We start from the raw sequence: 22,002 nt of genomic DNA on the forward strand, positions 1-22,002 counted from the left end.
GAGTTACAAAGACCACAGGAATGGAGGTTGTTCATAACTCTGAGATGTTCGTGACTCTGAACAAAATGCTATGGTTGTTCTTTCAAAGGTTTACAACTAAACATTGACTTAATGCAGCTTTGAAGCTTTGCTATGAAGATGAAAAATGCTGCTTTTAACCATCTTAATTTAAATGAAACAGGCACAGAAACAGTTTCCTCACCTTGTCAAATCTTTTTTAAACGTTCCCTTTCTTTTTTTCAGTAGTTTACATGTAACACAGCACGGTACTGCATTTGCTTTTTCTTCTTTCTGTCTCTGCTGCTGCCTTATTATATACTTCCAGTTCCAAATGAGGTGTGTGATTGACTGGTCAGTTCATAACTCTGAGGTTCTACTGTGCATCCATTTTTAAAAAGGGTGGATTTACTTAGTTACACCCAGAATTTGCTGTCCCTCTGACAGTGTGTGGCGGTGACAGCTGTGGTCTCCCTGAGACAAGAATTAGGTGATTACACTGTGATTTCTCTGCCTTGGAGTAGCTTTTGTGGAAGGTTTGGGAATAAATATGGCTTTGAAACCATAGCAGGGTGATTATCACAATGATGGGAGCAGCTTGTTGGTGCTGGAGAGGGAGACACTAGCAATTTCAGATTGATGTCTAGGTCCAGCGAGTGCGCCCAGAACTCCTCTAGTAAGGGAGGGTTCTATCAGGCAGAAGAGTGGGAAGCACCCACTTTCAGTTATTTGGGGGTTGCCTGTTCAAAGACATGAGTCTTGCATGGTACTCAACAGTGGCAAGACGTGCTCATTCTGCTTGGGCTCTAAGGAGTCCCCCAGGCCTGGGGCTCTCCATCGCAATTGGCAACACAAATGTTTGCACTCACAGACCGGTTAGTTACACATTTAAATTCTATTATTTGCTCCCACACGGGATGGCAGGCCCATTTTAAAGGTAATTTAAAAACAAAACAAAACAGGTCCTAAATCTTTCCTCATAAATCAGTGTCTCATATATGTTGGAGGTAGAGGGGGATTTGTATTGTATCAGTCGCAAGTACAATTATTCACAACAATCCTCTTTCAGGGGACCACATAGCAACTCAGTTTTGGATCTGGCATTTAGTAGAAATCAGGTGACTCCTTTCTTCAGCAGTCTGCAAAGTCCTTCAGTCACTATGACACCTGCTCAGAATATGGCCCTGATTCAGCAGAGCACTTAAGTCTCGATGGAGTAAAAAGAGCCTTGTTGAATGGGGACTTTAAATTGAGAGGCAATATTTTTCACCTGTTGCAGTTACGCCCCTTCTAAAGCTAGCTCCCTCTATGCTACGCAACCACATAGAGTTAGGGGTGGGCACAACTGAATCCCAGATTCTGTGGTTTTTGTTCAATAAAACTGTTTAGTAAATCTGAAAGTGAAAGTGCTCAGGTTTATGAGGGTCTGGAAGTGTGTGTGTGTTGGGGATGGGGGCAGGTGAGCTGGAGTTTAACCCCTTAGTAGAGGGTAGCATTCACTACATGTAAAAGGTTCCTGTGTAAGGCCCTGAGCTTGAAAACAAGTATTCATGTGTTCACTTTTATGCGTGCGAGTAGTTCAATTGATTTCGCTGAATCTGTTCTTCTGTATTCAGTTAAGCATGAGTGTCTTCGCAGAGTTGGAACTCAGGAGTATGTCTCATTCAGAGCTATATCTGAATGTACTGAAAAGCCATTCAATGATCTTAAACTTCTCTACCAAACCAACCTTGCTTAGGAGAGCAAATCCAAAGTGGAAAGAAGAGTGAATCCTCATGCTCACTTCTGAAGCTTTGAGTAATGCTCAAATATGTTCTTACTATTGAAAGAGTAAATGAAAACAAATGGGGTGATTCACTCCCCAGTGGGGATATTCTGAAGCTGGGAAAGCCAAGAAAACCCTGCTGTTTCTCCAGCAGATTAGCCTTCGTTTTCAAATGACAGCATTATGTAGGGGTATGTATATAAATATGCAAGAGAGTGCAGCCGACTTTACTTGTGTGCGTAATTATATTAATGTGATTACATTACATTCAGTCACAAACTCTACAACAAGGCCCAGATTACTACTCTCTTAATCCAGGTTTATACTGCTCTAACTCCATTGGTTTCAGAGACAAGGTAGGGTACGAGTGAAGTAAACCTGTGGTGATTCAGCTGCCAGGAATTTAAGATGGCTGATCACACTTCCGAAAGGTGTTATAGACCAACAAAACCCCACTTCTGTACCAATAACATGCTCATGACATGCTCACCTTGAAAGCCACCTTTTCCAGTCCTATACCTCCCTTATTTAATCTTTCCTTCCTGATACTAACAAGCCGATGCGCTGTGGCAAACAAGACGGTTGTGCCCAGGTTGTTGTTTTTTTCCCCTCAGGAGCGAGAGGCTTCCAGCCTTTCAGACAGACACCAATTTGAGACACCAAGGACCTAGTTTTTCAGAGTACTTAGAATTATATAGCACTGCATATGTCCAAAGCCCAGCTCCCACTCACTTCAGTTTGCAGCACTGCGAGTGCTCTTCTGAAAATCAGGCCCCAGGGTCTCAAGTCTGGCACCCAGAAAATGAGGACCACACAATTATTGACCACCTGTGAAAAGTTTGAGTTAAGTGGGTTGCTTCACGTCACATAGAAACTCTGGCAGAGGCAGGGATAGAATTCAGTTCCCCATGGCACCATTCAAGAGCCTTAACCATAAGACTGTCTTTCTCTTCCTACAATCCCATCTCATTCACCACACACCTTCCAATTTCTGCAACAAATGAGGCAGGGGTCTTACACACAAAAGTTTCCTTCACTACACCACCCCAATTCAGCCCCAAAGCAGTTTCATCCTGTGCCCAGAAGAAGGGCAGGGTCCTGTGGAAAAAAAGAGTATGTGATGAAGTAATTAAAGCCTGTATCATAACGCACAAAGAGGCTGAATTAAAGTTACACTGGCAACCTTATTTCTGAAATTTTCTAACTTTTGAGTGGTTGACTTCAAACCTTAATAATGTTATTTTAACATAGTTTTTGTGTGTATATAGTTTCCTAGGGTTTTTAAAAAGCAAACTGAAAAAAAAACACCCCAAAATCCATCATGTGGCATTATTTTGATACTCATTGTTCACCAGCAGGATTGGAACCTTTAGATCCACCACACAGACCTCTGCCACGAGAGCAGAGGAGTAACTGGAACACCTGATAGCAATAGTAGGTTGTCAGACTCTGTGTGGACTGACACTACAGGAGGAGAAGACACAATTCACCAGTGGGTTTTGTGGATATTTGGTGAGAGTTAGGAGTCTTGGGTTCCCTGCCAGGCTCCAGAAGGGGTGTGTGCTTGAGTGAGCACAGACTCTTCTGCCCCATTCCCTCCAAAAAGTCCCTGTCCCAGTCCTGTCTCTTCCCCACCCATGGCTCCTTGTTCCAATTGCGTTCTCCTTGCCTACCTAGTCCAAGGCTCCACTCCTCACTCTCCTTCTCTCTACACTCATGCCCAGCCTCCTTTTGCAACTGGTTCCAGATCCCCACTGCTGGATCTCATCTGATCTGTCTTTCCCATCCCCCCCCCCCACTGGCTTCCAGGCTCCTCATACAATCTCAGTCTCCCCATTGTCACTCCCTCACCCCCTCTCTGGCTTATTGTCCCAATCTCTTTGTCCGGCCAGTGCCAGTTCTCTTCCCCATCCCAAGACGCGCCCAGCTCCTTCTAAGATCCGTCTCTCCTCCCCTCTGCCCCCATTCCCTCCCACAGTGGTTCCTAGGCCCAATCTTCTTGTGCAGCCAGTCTGTCTCTCCCTCCCACCCCTAGCTTCTCATATGACATGTGTTATCTTCCCATTTCCCCTATCTGCTCCCAGTCCCCTTGCCCAACCAGTCCCAGCCCTCCAACTCCCACAGTTTCTCTCTCCCCAACTCCCACCTTGGCCAGACTCCTTGTCCCAGTCTACTGCTTTCCCTCCCCTCCCCTCTGGGCTGGCTTTTGGTCCTTCGATATTAAAATCAGATGGCTTCCTTCTCCCTGCTGCCTGGGTGCAAGCAGGGGGGTTATTGAGAGCACAGGAGAGACAGGCTCCTTGATCTCAGTTTCAGTGCTCAGCCTGGCCCAGAGCTGTTGGAAACTGCATCTACAGGAAAAGTTCAGCTTTGTTCCTGTAGCCCTGGACTGAAGCATGTTTGGTTGTTCTTTGGGGATGGTCCAGCACTATGAGCTGACTGAGTGGGCTCAGTGAAAATGGAATATTTGGAGCTTTTAGCTGCTAAAATCAAAGACATCTTTACTGAGTGTGTGCAAACTGTGATTTTTCAAAGGTTTATAATTTAGCCAAATTTTGGGTGGATTTTCACAGAGATGGCAAAAGGTACATCACTGACACAAAGACCGTCCCCCCCCCCCCCAATTTCAAGTCCCTGCTCCAAAGCATGGGGGCATTAGAGCTGTTCAAAGAAAAGTTCTTAAGAATATTTTAAAATTGGTAAAACAATTTTTCCCCCAGCTTCATTCTTGGAAACAGCTGTACAATTTTGTCTAAAATTTCTCTCCCAATAAAAGTCAGCCTGGCCTGGAGTATTTCAGCCCTGCTGGATAAAGTTTGGCAGAGTTATATACAACTGAAAATAGGGTGTTATAATGGGAAGCGTTGGGCCACCTTACTAATAGGCAGTGCTACCAGTCCTGGCTATAATACGTCAGCTGTGTTTGTCTGCACTCCTATGGTTCACGGATCACTGTAGTACTTGAGTGCTGTGTATGGATTAAAACCACAGCCAGAGCTGCCTAGTAGAGCAGCCAGGTCTCTGCCCCACTCCAGGTATGCTCAGGATACCTAGTGTTGTAGATGTAGTCAAAGCCTGTTACTTCTGACCACGCCTTCAGATTCCTTGCCCTCTGCTTCTTTGGAGAACGCTCTAGCATTTCATATGCTGCCTGCCAAAGATCAGTTAACAGGGCAAATGCACCACAGCCTTTTCCATTAGTTTCTGAAACTTTAGCAAAATCCGGTCACCAGTTGTAACATTTTTCAATAGCTAATAATCAGCACAGGCTACTGTACATTTACCAATGTGATATATGACATTATGTGCCTGCAATGCCCCTCTGCCATGTACATTGGCCAAACCGGACAGTCTCTACGCAAAAGAATGGACACAAATCTGACATCAGGAATTATAACATTCAAAAACCAGTAGGAGAACACTTCAATCTCCCTGGTCACTCAATAACAGACCTAAAAGTGGCAATTCTTCAGCAAATAAACTTCAAAAACAGACTCCAACATGAAACTGCAGAACTGGAATTAATTTGCAAACTCGACACCATCAAATTAGGCCTCAATAAAGACTGGGAGTGGTTGGGTCATTACAAAACCTAATTTCCCCCATACTAATTTCCCCCTAATGTTACTCACACCTTCTTGTCAACTGTTTGAAATGGGCCACTCTCATTACCACGACAAAAGTGGTTTTTCCTTCCTTGGTATCCTACTGTTAATTGAATTGTCTCCTTAGACTGACCTCCCACTTGGTAAGGCAACTCCCATCTTTTCATGTGCTGTGTATTTATACCTGCTACTGTTTTTCCACTCCATGCATCTGATGAAGTGGGTTCTAGCCCACGAAAGCTTATGCCCAAATAAATTTGTTAGTCTCTAAGGTGCCACAAGGACTCCTCGTTGCTTGTACATTTACAATATGCCCTCAGGCGCCTCCTTGGGTATTATGACCTGTTTCACTCATCATGAACCACTGACAGGGACGAAGTGCCACAAAGAAGTAAGTAGTTTCCTCATTTTTGAACCCAAAATATGAATAGTGAAAACTAAGTGCCACCTCCACCAGTATTTTATATGTTGTTTATAACGCAAGGAATAGAACTATTTTGACTCAATACTGATATGAAATATCTGTTCCCCTCCTTGCATCCCTCCAGTTGGTGAGGGGAACAAGGCAGTTGCTGTTCATGGGCAATCAGAAGCTTTCACATATTTTCCTACTGATTTTATTAGGGCTGTCAAGCAATTAAAAACATTAATCTTGATTAATCGCACTGTTAATCGCACTGCTAAACAATAATAGAATACCATTTATTTAAATATTTTTGGATGTTTTCTACATTTTCAAATATATTGATTTCAATTACAACACAGAATGCAAAGTGTACAGTGCTTACTTTATATTTATTTTTGATTACAAGTATTTGCACTGTAAAAAACGCCAAAGAAATATTATGAAAGTTGAACTTACAAATGTAGACTTAAGTAAAATAACCCCATCTGCATTCAAAAATAAAACACTGTATAATTTTAGAGCCTGCAAGTCCACTCAGTCCTATTTCTTGTTTAACCAATCACTCAGACAAACAAGTTTGATTACAATTTTCAGGAGATACTGCTGCCTGCTTCTTGTTTACAATGTCACTTGAAAATGAGAACAGGTTTCTCATGGCACTGTTGTAGCCAGTGTTGCAAGATATTTACGTGCCAGATGCGCTAAAGATTCATATGTCCTTTCATGCATCCATGCTGATGACAGGTTCTGCTCGATAACAATCAAAAGCAGTGTGGACCAATGCATGTTTATTTTCACTATGAGTCAGAAGCCACCAGCAGAAAGTTGATTTTCTTTTGAGGTGGTTCTGGTTCTGTATTTTCCACATCAGAGTGTTGCTCTTTTAAGACTTCTGAAAGCATGCTCCACACCTCATCCCTCTCAGGTTTTGGAAGGCACTTCAGATTCTTAAATCTTGGGTCAAGTACTGTAGCTATCTTTAGAAATCTCACATTGGTAGCTTCTTTGCGTTTTGTGAAATCTGCAGTGAAAGTGTTCTTAAAATGAATAATGTGCTGGGTCATCATCCCAGACTGCTATAACATGAAATATATGGCAGAATGAGGGTAAAACAGAGCAGGGGACATATAATTCTCCCCCAAGGAGTTCAGTCACAAATTTAATTAACACATTATTTTTTAACGAGCGTCATCAGCATGAAAACATGTCCTCTGGAATGGTGGCTGAAGCACAAAGGGGTATACGAATGTTTAGCATATCTGGCACATAAATACCTTGCAATGCTAGCTACAAAAGTGCTGTGCAAATACCTGTTCTCACTTTCTGGTGACACTGTAAATAAGAAGAGGGCAGCATTATCTCCTGTAAATGTGAACAAACTTGTTTGTCTTAGCGATTGACTGAACAAGAAGTAGGACTAATGGACTTGTAGGTGCTGAAGTTTTACATTGTTTTGGTTTTTTTTACTGCAGTTATGTAATAAAAAACATCTATATTTTTAAATTGCACTTTCACAACAGAGATTGCACTACAGTACTTGCATGAGATGAATGAAAAAATACTATTTCTTTTGTTTATCATTTTCACAGTGCACATATTTGTAACAAAAAAATATACACTTTGATTTCAATTACAATACAGAATACAATATATATGAAAATGTAGAAAAACATCAAAATATTTAATAAATTTCAATTGGTATTCTATTGTTTGACAGTGCAATTAAAACTGTGATGAATCGCGATTAATTTTTTTGAGATAATTGTGTGAGTTAACTGTGATTAATGTAGACTCCCTCCTCAGGCCCTATGGTACCAGCACTCCCAGCTATCTTCGAGACACCGCTGACTTCCTGAGGAAACTACAATCCATTGGTGATCTTCCTGAAAACACCATCCTGGCCACTGTGGATGTAGAAACCCTCTACACCAACATTCCACACAAAGATGGACTACAACCCGTCAGGAACAGTATCCCCGATAATGTCACGGCAAACCTGGTGGCTGAACTTTGTGACTTTGTCCTCACCCATAACTATTTCACATTTGGGGACCTTCAAATCAGCGGCACTGCTATGGGTACCCGCATGGCCCCACAACATGCCAACATTTTTATGGCTGACTTAGAACAACTCTTCCTCAGCTGTCGTCCCCTAATGCCCCTACTTTACTTGCACTTACATTGATGACATCTTTATCATCTGGACCCATGGAAAAGAAGCCCTTGAGGAATTCCACCATGATTTCAACAATTTCCATCCCACCATCAACCTCAGCCTGGACCAGTCCACACAAAAGATCCACTTCCTGGACACTGTGGTGCTAGTAAGTGATGGTCACACAAATACCACCCTATACCAGAAACCTACTGACAGCAATTCCTACCTACATGCCTCCAGCTTTCACCCAGATCACACCGCACGATCCATTGTCTACAGCTAAGCTCTGCGATACAACCACATTTGCTCCAACCCCTCAGGCAGAGACAAACACCTACAAGATCTCTATCAAGCATTCTTACAACTACAAATACCCACCTGCTGAAGTGAAGAAACAGATTGACAGAGCCAGAAGAGTACCCAGAAGTTACCTACTACAGGACAGGCCCAACAAAGAAAACAACAGAACGCCACTAGCCATTACCTTCAGCCCCCAACTAAAACCTCTCCAACGCATTATCAAGGATCTACAACCTATCCTGAAGGACGACCCATCACTCTCACAGATCTTGGGAGACAGGCCAGTCCTTGCTTACAGACAGCCCCCCAACCTGAAGCAAATACTCACCAGCAACCACACAACAGAACCACTATCCCAGGAACCTATCTTTGCAACAAAGCCCGTTGCCAACTGTGTCCACATATCTATTCAGGGGACACCATCATAGGACCTAATCACATCAGCCACGCTATCAGAGGCTCGTTCACCTGCACATCTACCAGTGTGATATATGCCATCATGTGCCAGCAATGCTCCTCTGCCACGTACATTGGTCAAACTGGACAGTCTCTATGTAAAAGAATCAATGGACACAAATTAGACGTCAAGAATTATAACATTCAAAAACCAGTCAGAGAACACTTCAATCTCTCTGGTCACTCAATTACAGACCGAAAATTCTTCAACAAAAAAAACTTCAAAAACAGACTCCAGCGAGAGACTGCTGAATTGGAATTAATTTGCAAACTGGATACAATTAATTTAGGCTTGAATAGAGACTGGGAGTGGATGGGTCATTACACAAAGTAAAACTATTTCCCCATGTTTATTCCCCCCCCACACTGTTCCTCAGACGTTCTTGTTAACTGCTGGAAATGGCCCACCTTGATTATCACTACAAAAGGTGATATTCCCCCCCCCCCGCCCCGCTCTCCTGCTCGTAATAGCTCATCGTAAGTGATCACTCTCATTACAGTGTGTATGGTAACACCCATTGTTTTATGTTCTCTATGTATATAAATCTCCCCACTGTATTTTCCACTGAATGCATCCAATAAAGTGAGCTGTAGGTCATGAAAGCTTATGCTCAAATAAATTTGTTAGTCTCTAAGGTGCCACAAGTACTCCTTTTCTTTTTGTGATTAATCGACAGCCCTAATTTTTATGTTATGGTATTTTAGCGCTTCTGCAGTAACTAGGTGCTGATTGTGAGCCAGCATCAAACGTGCCCCATAAAAACAGAAGGGGGATAGTAAGGTCATACTGGAGTTAATAACTAATAAAACAGTGAAAGACCTGACTTCCACAACCTAGCCATCAGGAGCCAGTCTGAATAAGTAGGAACCCTGCATGTCTCTGCCCAGAATGAGCCCCTAGTTCAGGCTCAAAAATATTCCAAAAAATATTTCTTTGTTTATTATGCTGTCTTAAGTACTGTTTTTTTTCTATTAAAGCAGGTATTTGTTGTCTTCGTTAGATATGGGAAATAAAACCTATCCTCCCTAAACGTACAGCTCCTTCTCTTTGAGCACTGCGGGAATTTTCTGAGACAGTAGAAGTAAATTTGTTAATTAGATTCAGTTATTTGTCTTGAAAATGATCCTTTAAGAAACTGAATCATGAGCAGAAAATATGAAAAACATCTTATGTGTACTTAAAAATCAGTTTGATCTAATCTGGGGTCACAAACCCTAAAAATGCCTTAATCATAATCTTTCAGGGCCAGATGATCAAAAGAATTTAGGCACCTAAAGGGGCCTATTGGAATTTCAAAGCACTTAACTAGGTTAGGCATCTAACTCCTACTGATGTCAATGGCTAACCTATTGAAGTGCTTTAAAAAATCCCAATAGGCATCTAACTACATTTTTAGGCACATAAATCCTTTGAAAATCTGGTCCTTGGTCACTGCAGGGCAGAGTTAAGGATGTTCTGGTGCCTACACCATGGATTTCCACATGTTAGCATGTCTGGATTTATTTTAAGTGTAACTGTAATTCTGAATATTCTGGGTTTATAATGTTTGATTTTTGGGATAATTGCAACATCCTTGCAGTAGCACTGGAACACTTTTAAGAGTGGGGGTGCTGAAAGCCAGCCCTCTTATCCCTGTCCACCCCACCCCCCAGAACTGTGGCCGCGAGCAGGTCTGTGTCTGTGGGAGAGGGGGACTTGGACAAGGGTAAGGGGGCCAAGGCTGGAGCCACAGCTGGGAGCGGGCGTGGAGCCGGCATCCGGGACCCCGCATAAAATGGAGCACTCCTAGTTCCTGCGCCTATGGTATTTTGCCCTTAAATCACTCATACGTGTTCTCAACCTAACCTCTGTCATAACACACTGTTTTGGCTGGGTAGTTTTGTTAAATTTCATTTCTCAACAGTTTATTTGTAAGTGGTATTGGCTTTTCAGACCTGTCTTGATTAAGGCAAGTTCCAAGGGGTTGAGCTTGTGCTGACATGGGCAACAGAGAGAGTGGGGGAGGAGCAGTTAGCTGACAAATTGTGTCCCAGTCTACCACAAGTCAGGGATTCCCCTTCCATCTCCTTTGCCAAGGATCTAGCTCAGAGGAAGACGTGATCCAAGACCCAGCTGTTGATAGGCGACGGCAGTATAATAGAGAGGCAGGTATTGGAAATGAAAGAGATTCACATGATAGTAAGGGCAGAATACATACTGCTGCTGAATCCAAGCAAGACTAAGGTGGCACTCTTGGGAAAAGGGAAGATCTTCCAAGAATTACCTTCCTCTGTAACATCCACCCTGATTGCTAACTCAGTCTTCAGCTTGGAGATCCTTTTGCACTCACTGCTAACGGAAGTCCAAATAGCTATGGGCAGTCATTTCCATCTGTAACTGGCATGTTGGGCATTCCTGACCCCCTAGGCTTAATTAGTTCAACCCATTATATCTAACTGTGAAGCTACATGGCCAGAAAAAAACTCCAACTGGTACAAAATGCAGCAGCTCATTGATTAAACAACGAAGATCTCCATGAGGACTTCAGTCTGGTGCTCTGGTCTCGTACTGACTGCCTATTGAATAGAGTCCAACTCAGGGCCCATATCTTGATATTCAAAACTCTGTGTGGCATTGGCCCTCATTAGGCGAGAGAGAACTTCTCCCTCCATAATCATGATCTCCCACAAGAGCTACATTGCTCAACCAAACAGGCTTGCCATCCCTGGAGGCAGAACTTTCACAGGAGCTGGACCTAGACTGGAACGCTCTCCCAAAGAGAGATGACTGACCCCAGTTCTCACCCCTATAAACAATCTAAACCCAACGTAACCACACTTTGAGAATGAGTTGATCTTGCCATTACTGTATTAATGCTAGTTTTCACGTTTTATTACCTTGTCTATTTCAAAACTTCATTGAGCTGAATCTTAGTAAACAGATCAAATCTGAATGGATTTTGTTGCTGCTGCTGCTGTTCTGGCTATTACACTCATTATCTGGAGTCATCAGCAGTTTTGCTGTGTTTTCCATCTGTTACTCAGTATAAGGGCTCTGGTATTTTTCCATGGTATGAGATAATTTCAGAGGCTGGGGCTATCATTTCCATTTGTTATGATGTTTTTCTCAGTGTGAGTGGTTGATTTCCGCTCAGGTCCTTGGTTGGACCAAAAGGAAACAGCAGATGGTTTGAGTAAGACCCCGTTCACACTATAATATTTGCCAGGTCGTGAAACTGCTTTCAAAATCATTTTAATTCCTAAGCTCAAGAACTATTTTCTGTGCTGTTTTTTAGAATGTTTTCCTCATTTACACAGATTGACATTTGCTAAAATAAACATGAAATTGTTTACAAGAACAGATCTTGTCCAGCAGTTTCATGGTACTGGAAAAAACCTGCTGAGGATGGGGGAGGGAGGTACTGTTGTGGTCTCATTGCTAATTAGTATTCCAAAACTCGGCTCAGTTTTGCATCTCTGAGGCAGTGCATGTACCTGTTCCTTCTTCACTGTACCTGTACCATTTGCCATCATCCTAGACTTCCTGGGGTATTTTCTTATCTCTGGTGTTATGTAGTTTGATATGTGCAGGTGAGAATTTGACTAAAAGTGTCAGATATATGTATATTTTTAAGCTACTCTCTAAGCACACACCAGGTGTTGGTCATCTGATAAATTCTAAACAAAATTATGCTTGAGTTAAAAGAGACAAGATTTTATGATGCCTGTGGAGAAGCAGAGCTTCTCTGAGAGGAGAAAAAAAGAGTGATTAAATGATGTTAAGGGGAAAAACTCATTTGTATTGTATGAAAAAAGGGAGATTTAAGATCAAGAAATCACTTACTCCTAAAAATACACTAATGACTAGTGCCAGGCTTTGGTGGATAAGCAGCCAGTTATCTGCATGCTAAGGCCCTGGTTCCACAAAGGCTTACAGATGCGGTTAACTTTGTATGCTGTGAGACGTTTCACTGAAGCCAGTCAAAGCATGTGTATGTGTATAAATCGTTACAGCAGTGGTGGGCAATTTGCGGCCCATCAGGGTAATCTGATTGTGGGCCGTGAGACATTTTGCTGACATTGACCATCCACAGGCACGGCCCGCTGCAACTTCCAGTGACCGCGGTTCACCATTCCCGGCCAATAGGAGCTGCGGGAAGCAACGGGCCACAGGTTGCCCACTACTGCTTTACAGGATCAGGGCCTAAATTTGCAGAATAAGAATGTGGAATCTCTCTTATGTGGGAAGCTTTAAAAAAATGCTTTTTCCCCCTCCAGAGATGTAATTAATTCCATGTCATTATGGCTTGTCAGTCCTGTCAGGCTGGATTCCACTGTTACAAAAAGAGGTCCTATCCCTGTCACACAGAGTGATTCAGGGTCTGAGAGTCGTAAATGCCTCAAGTGTCACCAGTGAGGTAAGCATAGATGCAATCTTCATTGAAAACAAAGTAGTGGGTTGCAGTTTAGTGGAATACAGAGCAGAGAGATTGTGCTGCTGCACAGCTGGTGGGTGAGACCAGCGGAGATGATGTCACATTCCCCAGGGGCCAACATATCCCTCCATCCTTGAGTTTTTCTTAGGGCAAGTCTACACTTAAAACTTTAATGAAGATGCTCTAAGCTGACAGGAGAGAGCTCTCCTGTCAGCATAGTTAATCCAACTCTGCAAGAGGCGGTAGCTATGTCAGCAGGAGAAGCTCTCTCGCCGAGATAGCACTGTCTACCTGGGAGGTTGGATCAATTTAACTACTTTGCTCAGGGGTGTGGATTTTTCACACCCTGAGTGATGTACAGTAGAATCTCAGAGTTATGAACTGACTGGTCAACGACACTCGTTACTTGGAACTGGAAGTACACAATCAGGCAGCACAACAGCAGAAACAAAAAAAAAAAAAAAAAGCAAATACAGCACTGTACTGTGTTAAACATAAACTACTGAAAAAATAAAGGGAAAGTTTTAAAAAAGAGATTTGACAAGGTAAAGAAACTTTTGTGTTTGTTTCATTTAAATTAAGATGGTTAAAAGCAGCATTTTTCTTCTGCATAGAAACATTTCAAAGCTGTATTAATTCAATGTTCAGTTGTAAACTTTTGAAATAACCATAACATTTTGTTCAGAGTTAGGAACATTTCAGAGTTACGAACAAGCTCCATTCCTGAGGTGTTCGTAACTCTGAGGTTCTACTGTAGCTACAGCAGTATAGGTCTGTGTACTGTAGAGCAGACCTCAAGAGTGTGGTGTCATCCAGCAATGACACTCAGAAATCCACAAACCTCACTATTCTGTACTGGGTCCCGCACCAGTCAATTAGTACAAATTAGTGAGCTTCGTGGATTTAAAAACTACCATTTTAAGCTTTGGAAGCACTATGCACAATCATCAGATCCAAAAGTAAAGGTCTTCCTGTCGGCTTAAGAGACCAGCTTTACTAGCTGAACAGATAACGGGTAGTGACTGCATAGGCACTTGAAGGAGACTACTCAGTTTTTAGAGGGCTACGGTGCTTGTTATACACCAACTACCAGTAGTACATTACAGGGAGCTAAAATCTATCATTGACAAGTGTGCTCGGCATGTACCAAATCAACATGTGAATGTAAAACAGAACAGAAATAATCCTGTATATTATGCCATGGAAACGGCATTCCATTGTGATATTTTTTCATTGAATACAATGAATTTCATTAATTTCAACTTGTTTTTGTTCACAATCATTTGTAATCAGAGAAATAATTATGGTACTGCCAAGACACTGGCCTTTCACTGCTATGTAGTAATCACTCTTCAGGCTAAAGTGCCCATTACTTTCAGCTTCAGCAAAATGAGCTCCTGCCTCTTACTAAATTGGGTTAGTCCAACCATTAGACTGGTGATGACTAAATACAAAACCTATAATGTGAAACAACAGGACAGAATTTTAACTCATGGCCAGTTCTCACCTTGTCATGTGTTTCGGTGAGCACCCCCTCTCTAGGTTGGAGGATGAGTGCTTCACGTGCATCGCGTTGTAGGAAGTGTGAGTGTATTCATTTTCATCACTGTAGTCAGGACCAAGTAATGTCCGAGCCCAGGTTCCCATGTCATAAGGAGGAAGCATACCTCCAAATTCAGAGGGCAGGCATTCAGGGTGTATTAGCTGGTGAAGACTGTTCAGATTGTTGCCATGGAGAAAGATCTGAAACAAAATAAAACAAAGGCACAGTCAGTTCCTTATTTCATAAAGCATTATAATTTAGAGCAGTGAATTTGTTCTGCAATTTATGGGTGGGGCTTTTCAAAAGCACTCAGCGTTAGCTTAACTCTGCTGTCATTGAAGTCAATGCTGAAAATATGGTACTAGAAATGTTCCCTGCCATTCCCATAAGATATCATATAAAACCAGGGGAAGTGGGTTGTGGAATTATTTTTGAGGGAAGGGAGGAAAGATTCCTGGAAGTGGGTTCTAAAGCAGGCTCTGAAGAAGTGGGATATGGTTCTATTATTGGGTGCCACAAGAGAGAGAGCATGAAGATGAGAGAAGGGGAGATAATAAAGGGATGGGAAAGGTGAGAGGTCTGTAAAGGAGCATAGGGAGCAAGAGGAGACAAGATCAGAGATATAAACTAGATCAAGATCATGAAGACCTTGAACATAAAGGCAATGAGCTGAAACTGGTACAGTAGCAATTAAACGTGGAGCCCAGCTCAGTGATGGAATCACTGTCTTTTTCAGATAGGCACAAAAATCTAGACCTATGTATTTTCAGAGCTGTTCAAAACTCAGTAGTTTTGGTGTGCAAAGGGTCATGTGTGAACATTTTCCTGCATTTGCATCCACATTCTCTCCAGTCAAGTGAGTTGTTTTGGGTTCAAACAAAACATGGCGTTTTGACTGATTTTTCATCAAAATTGCACAAATTGCTAATTTTGTGCTGTTTCAACCCATTTATAAACTGACCCAAGTCCATGTACCTGAACAATTTTCTTTGAATTTATCCTCAGTTTCTGAATTTGTAACAGAACACTGAACCACACAAAGCTTCTAGTAATTTATGGTTTTATTTGAACACTGCCCAGCTCCAATTATCCTTCCACTCTTTAATCCAGACATGTTTTCACACGGAAGGACTCCTCAGTCTGTTCAATACTCCTCAGATGGAGCCCAGGCCATATTTTGGTGCCTTTCTGAGATCCATTCTCGTGACTATGGACTTCAGGATAAAAGTGGACAAGGTCAGTGAGGTCCACTAATCCAGGTACATCTCTTCAGCAAAGACCTGCCTCTCTTCCTGCTGTGTGAGCTGATGTAGAGAAGTGGAAGTTTTTGTGGACACCAGTGGGAGTTAAGAAAGGCAACCTGCTGAAGAAGCAAAACTGGCAAGTTCCTTGGAGTTGATGGTATCTCACTGGGCAGAGGTCTAGCTCTATGGGAGCTTTTTCATATGGGTGGCTTCAATGGGAGACTGTGCCTGTCCTCCACTATCATAGCTCATAGGCTCCGTCCATAGGCATGCCTTATCCACTGTATAATAGGATAGCGCCTGTTCTTTGTAAGTAATCAAAGGTTCTCTGGGCCCTGACTTGAATTCTGAAAATAACCTACTTCTGCTGAATTATTGATTAAATCTAGGTTAATTCCAAACTCCAGCTGAGGCTTCAGTCATAGCTGCAGTTCTCAGAGGCCCATTCCAAAAAAAACAAAACAAACAAAAACCCAGAGAAAAAAGAATAAAGCAAAGAAAGTAGAGAGTTATGCAAGCCATTCTGGGTCTGAAGCTTCACAGGTTTTCTCCCCCTCTAATTACCCTTTTCCTTGTCTTGTCTTTGAGGAACGGTTTGATTAGCGTGTACAGGGCATGAATGTACCAGGGCTGGTTGACAAAATGGACTCCCCCAAAACGAGCAGGAAAGCTGTCCTGTAGAGAAGAAAGAAAGGGAAGGCAATTAACAGATGCACCAAATTAGTCAGGCAGCCAGCAGGACTAAAGTCAGAGGAACAAGTTTGCATCTTACTATCTGATACACCATTTAATCAGCAGTCCGCTTGTGGTGGGGGGATGGGTAGTGCAGAAACACATGCACTGTTTTAAGGAGCCACTATCCCATTTCCCTCCGTGCAGTTACACCTTGGTTTCTAGTGCTTAAAGAAAGCAGATATCAAGATCTCTGCCCAAATTTCTTCTGACTCCACTCCAACACACTGCAGCTTGCCAAGAAGGGAAATGCAGCAGGGGTGATGAACACAGCTTGTTTCCTGAAAATCCCTTGGGGGGACTAATTTTATCTCCTTATTGTGTTATGCAGCTGAACTGCAAATTCCCACTTATGTTCCAACACACAGCTCATTTTTTCACCCTTTCTGTCACCCTTGCCCCCTCCCCCATCCCATTCCCCCTTAAATCATCATTACAATAGCTGAACTTTCTGGGTCAGTGAGCAGCACATTATGGGGAGCAGGGCGGGTGGGAAATGCTGATGTGTGAAGGTGTTGACAGAGAGAGAGAGACAGAGCATGTGACAGCACCATGGAAACTGACACCACCAAGTGCTTGCTGCTAAGGTTTAGTACAAATATCCAAGCATTAACATTCAGGTAGAGTAGTCTAACAGAGGTGTTTGCTTAGGTGCAAGAGGATGCTACTGCAATGTGGTACACATAATAAATAGGCTACTGAAGTTTTTTTAAAGGTACACTGTAAATTATATTTAGTATCTACATTCACATCATGCAAATGTCAGGGTCTATCAGGGAACAGGCTAGGCTCCTTTCACTTTTGGAAACAGTGCAACGGCTGCTGCATATATGTGCTGATGACACCCACAGAGAGAAGCAAATTGGCTGCTTTCTGACAGGAACTCGGGCCTCTTTGTAAAGAACTAAGAAGATACGTTTGCTATTGATACATTTTGCTCGTCACCAGCTCCAAAGGGAGGCAATTATTATTTCCATTATGGCTATAGCATTCAGTAAGAATTTTAGGACCAGCTCCTCAGCAACTATAAATTAGTGTGGTCGCATTGACCTCAATAGAGCTATGATGATTAACACCAGCGAGGATATGGCCCTTAAAGTAGATGCACCTGGAAAAAATGGAAATATATGAACTTTCAGCAAAGCCAAAAGTGGATTTCTGCTCTGTACAAGGATGATGTAAAAAGAGCACCTGAAGCTGATTGGAAAATGGCATTTCCATCCCATGGGAAATTCCCATATATTGATATTTGCTTTTGTCCCAATTTGGGATGAAAAGTCAAAATATAGAAACATTTCACAGAATGACAATTTCTGAAAAATTTCCATTGAGAATGACATTAGTCTCTGTGTCTGCCTGAGCCACCACAGTGCCTCATGGGAGCTGTAGTTCTGGGTCACTCTTGGTCTCTGTAGCAGAGCTGCAGACTGTCTCTCCCAGTAGCTCAGCCACAGGGAAAGACTGGAGTGCAACATAAGAGATGTAGTATGGTCAGGAAGCAAGGGAGCATAGAGGAATTAGGGACCTGGAACTACAACTCCCATAAATCACCATGGTAGCTCATGGTAGCAGACACTGAGATTAATGTTGACCCAAAACAAAATGTTTTGGTTCAAATGACCTGCTATTGCTCTTTTCCCATGGCAAATTTCAATTTCAACTGAGCTCCATTTGCCAATGAGAAAACATTTCACTTCAGAATATTGTGACCAGCCCTAATGGCACCTTCTCCCAAAGTAAATCTACTTTCTATGTGCATACAGAATTATATGGGCCAGGTGGTCAGTGGTGTATATTGGCATACCTCCACTTGGCCCATATACATACAATTTAGTGAGGAAAGTAAGTTATACTACTATCAGTGCAACACAGCCCTGGAGGTCAGTGATTCTGGCTTGTGTACAATGGGATATACTAAGTACAATAGTGAAGCCACCCATGCAACCACATTGTTTAAATACATTCACATTTAAACAATGTATGCCTTAATTACTGATGGAAACCACAAAAGGCAATAGGATTCCCCAACGGGTACAGAGGGAAGCTTCCTACAGCATCCTGCAGAGTTTTTATGGAAAAACTTAAGTTTCCTTTATGAACAGGAAAAAGCCCAGCTTGACTTTCAGATCCCAGCCTGGGTTTGTAGGGCTATCAGTTAGAAAGACACATCATTTTTCTTTTCAACTCTGTACATTCAATATGGATATTGCTGAGAGACAGCTCTGGAACGCCAGTGTACTATTTTTACATAGACACCTATCATAGCAGAAATATATTTGAAAAAAAGACTGACGTCTCAAGAAGTGTTTTGTATTGTTTTTAGCTAGTTGCACTAAGATGTGTGAGATCTCTCCCTGATCGCGCCTGGGCTCTCTGCTGATTTCTCTGAGGCAAGATGAAAGTAACTAAAGTTGATTTTCTGTTGGAGAGCTTGTGCTTTTAGGAATTCTTTGTCTTTCTTGTGCCTTTGTGATTCCTTGGGAACGTGCATTTTATAATGAGAAGATTTTTTTGGGGGGGTCTGTCTTGAGTACATTTTATTTGAATCCATGCTGGGAAACAGATACTTAGTCTTTTCTCTAGCTGAGTCTTTCTTACAAAAGTTGGGCCTAAACCTTCCCATTGATATCAATGATAATTTTGTCATTGAGTTTTCTGGGAACAGGGACTGCATCTTGCAAATAAATCTGGAAATACATTAATGACCGGATCCAAAGCCATTTGAAATCAGTAGGAGTCTTTCAGTTTCTGCACTGGTGATGAAACTGTGACATCTGCGGATTTCTCAGACTAGCTATCTATGTCCTTATCTCACTCCATGGGGCTCGTATATGACAGCATCATACACAGATTGTAGGAAACTTTTTGTTTCTAGTATTGACTTAACTGGTGCTGTAGAAAAGACTTTCTGTTACAGAATTCCTCTTTTTTGTTTGACTGTGTTTCTTTCTCTCTCTCTTTCTAGTGCTTTTTTTCTCCAAAGAAGCTAGTAACAGAAATAAACACTGAAGTGCCAGAGTGGAACTTTCAAGAAAACTGTGAAGTCCACATCCATCTCAATATACCTTTTCCTTTCAGATTGTAAAGACAAGACTCTCCTAGTTCAGAGATCAGAAGGGAGGAGATCCCACAAGTACTCCTTTTCTTTTTGTGAATACAGACTAACATGGCTGCTACTCTGAAATCAGTTCTTTCCCTCTCTCAAGTTTTATGTGCCACCTGTGCACTGCAATGCACAGCAGTCTGGGACTGAAAACTGTCAAGTACATAATAGTATGTTAAATAACTTGGGAGGACTATCTATGAGTTGAGTGTGAGACACTTTTTCACCACTTCCTCCCACTCCCTCCATCACTGTGTTCTTTTATTTATTTATTTATTTAGCCATGTGAACACGCAGCAGAAACCTTCTACTGTTCTTTCTTCATTCTTTTGTGCTGAAGGCTAAAAATCAAGATGATCTTCTAACATTAAATAAAAACTTCTGACACCAAAGGATATTAGCGAGGGAAGTTAATCTTCTGAATATAAAAGTTAGAAATGGGTCTGAGGTGGAACACTGGATCCAAACCTTCCGAACTCAACCACCAATGATCAGAACCAGCATACAAAATCCAAACAAACTTCCAAATTTGGGAAAGTTCAGATTGAAATCACATTCCAGTTCTGAATTTTGTGACTCAAACACATCATTAATGACAGTGCATGTGTACAACCATTTGCAATCAAAAAGCAAAATCATATCTCCTTCAAAAGTCCAGTGCAATCTGTGTAAAAATCCCCTCATCAATGCAAATAAATGCACAGCCTCTTCTATTTGAACACAGTTTTGCCTACATTTGGGGAGGGTTTTATTTGCAAACAAAAGTGTTTAGATTAGGTAATTTTTTTCTTCATTGAGCACAAAAACTAAAGCTTCTTGCTTCTCAGTACATTTGATCATTCCCTATAATGGTTTAGAGCTTCCACAGATGGTATTAATAGTTCAGTAACAGTTTCTCCACAGAGAAGTACTGTGACTAGTGCCACAGTGGTGTAAGGAGACTTTCAGCTCTAGGTCCCAGGTCCAAAACTAGCCTAGTTTGGTGGTGAAAGGAACTGAAACTTATTGCTGTCTGATGCCTCTGCAGTGGCCTATGGCTATATGTAGGTTAGGCTAAAAGGTGTATTTTAAAACATGTTGGCTAACATGCTTTAACACATTTTGAAGCCGTCATGTAAACAGGGCAGGTTGTGTTAGCCAGCTGAGGTGAATATTTATGCTTGTCTACCCATTGAATGAGCATGGGGGCTGACTGTTTTCCTACCCCCGCCAGCACAGTTCCTCAGACTCAGGGTGCTGGAGAGGCTTGTACTGGTACTGCCCAGGCTTTTGCTGTTTGGTGGATAGTTAGAAGGTTTCCTGTTCAATCTCACAGCTTCTCCCTGCACTAAATTCAATTTTAAAAAGACACTGTAAGAACTCATTAATTTTCCCGTGGCTAATCAACAAGCCTAATGATTCTCACCAGAAGTCCTCTCTTCTAAGAAGGATTTAATAACAAAGGGCTGTAGCTAAATCTTAGTCAAATAAGATTTTGCCTTTTTTTGGTAGCGTACATGAGTACATACACTAGTATATGTTGAAATATTATCATATTGAAAACTGAAGTATAAAGTGAACATTGGGATGCACTATCCCAGGGTTTTTTTGTGTGTTTGTTTGTTCTCCTGCCATACTAACTAATTCACAAAATTCAGTAATTCACAATAGGTCTCCCAGTCATTAGTGCAAATTAATGAGGGCCCACAAAGCATCTGTTTGTGAATCTTGGCAGATGGTACCAATGAATTAGGGTAAAGAACACAGATTTGTTTAGTAAACTTTAATTTGTGATAGAATCACACTGTCATATCACATGGTCTAACCAAATAGCTTTTAAGGTAACCTTGGGGCTGCAGGGGGAATTCTTTCACTTTTTCCTCCTCCTCTTCCTCTGCTGAAGCAGCTCAGAACCATTTAAGAATTTTAAAAATATCCAAAACTCCAAAAAGCATGATAAAAATTGTTATTCTGGGTTCCCCCACCGCAGACTAACTTTCAGCCCAAATCAGCCTCTGGTATGACTTCTAGCTTGAGTAACTGTCATGTCTTCACTTTGGAATCCTGGCAGAGGTGTTACATGCATACATGTCCTCTCTCCAAAATAACATGCAGTCCAATTAAATACAAAAAACCCCTCAACAGTGTGGTTGTGATTTTACAAAATTGAAGTGAGGAACTCAAAAGTTACCGGGACGCATTGCTCATCTGCATTTTGTACTACAATACCGGCAGTTCTGTATCCTCTTTGTTATATGTCATATAGGTGTGTGCTCACTGTGACTAAGTTATGGTGGGT

The 22,002-nt window shown here is 41.9% G+C and overlaps 1 protein-coding gene across 2 annotated transcripts in view; it reads right to left on the reverse strand.

The window, feature by feature from the left end:
- CLVS1 (clavesin 1) overlaps positions 1 to 22,002 on the reverse strand; it is a 145,126-nt gene that overhangs the window by 10,902 nt on the left and 112,222 nt on the right. For both annotated transcript variants that reach the window (XM_048840758.2, XM_048840759.2), the window contains exons 4-5: positions 16,454 to 16,564; positions 14,610 to 14,845 (exon numbers count right to left, since the gene is read on the reverse strand). In XM_048840758.2, the coding sequence (XP_048696715.1) occupies positions 14,610 to 14,845; positions 16,454 to 16,564 (347 nt within the window). The remainder of the gene's footprint in view (positions 1 to 14,609; positions 14,846 to 16,453; positions 16,565 to 22,002) is intronic.

Source organism: Caretta caretta, chromosome 2, assembly GCF_965140235.1.
Source record: "Caretta caretta isolate rCarCar2 chromosome 2, rCarCar1.hap1, whole genome shotgun sequence".
Classification (NCBI taxonomy): domain Eukaryota; kingdom Metazoa; phylum Chordata; order Testudines; family Cheloniidae; genus Caretta; species Caretta caretta.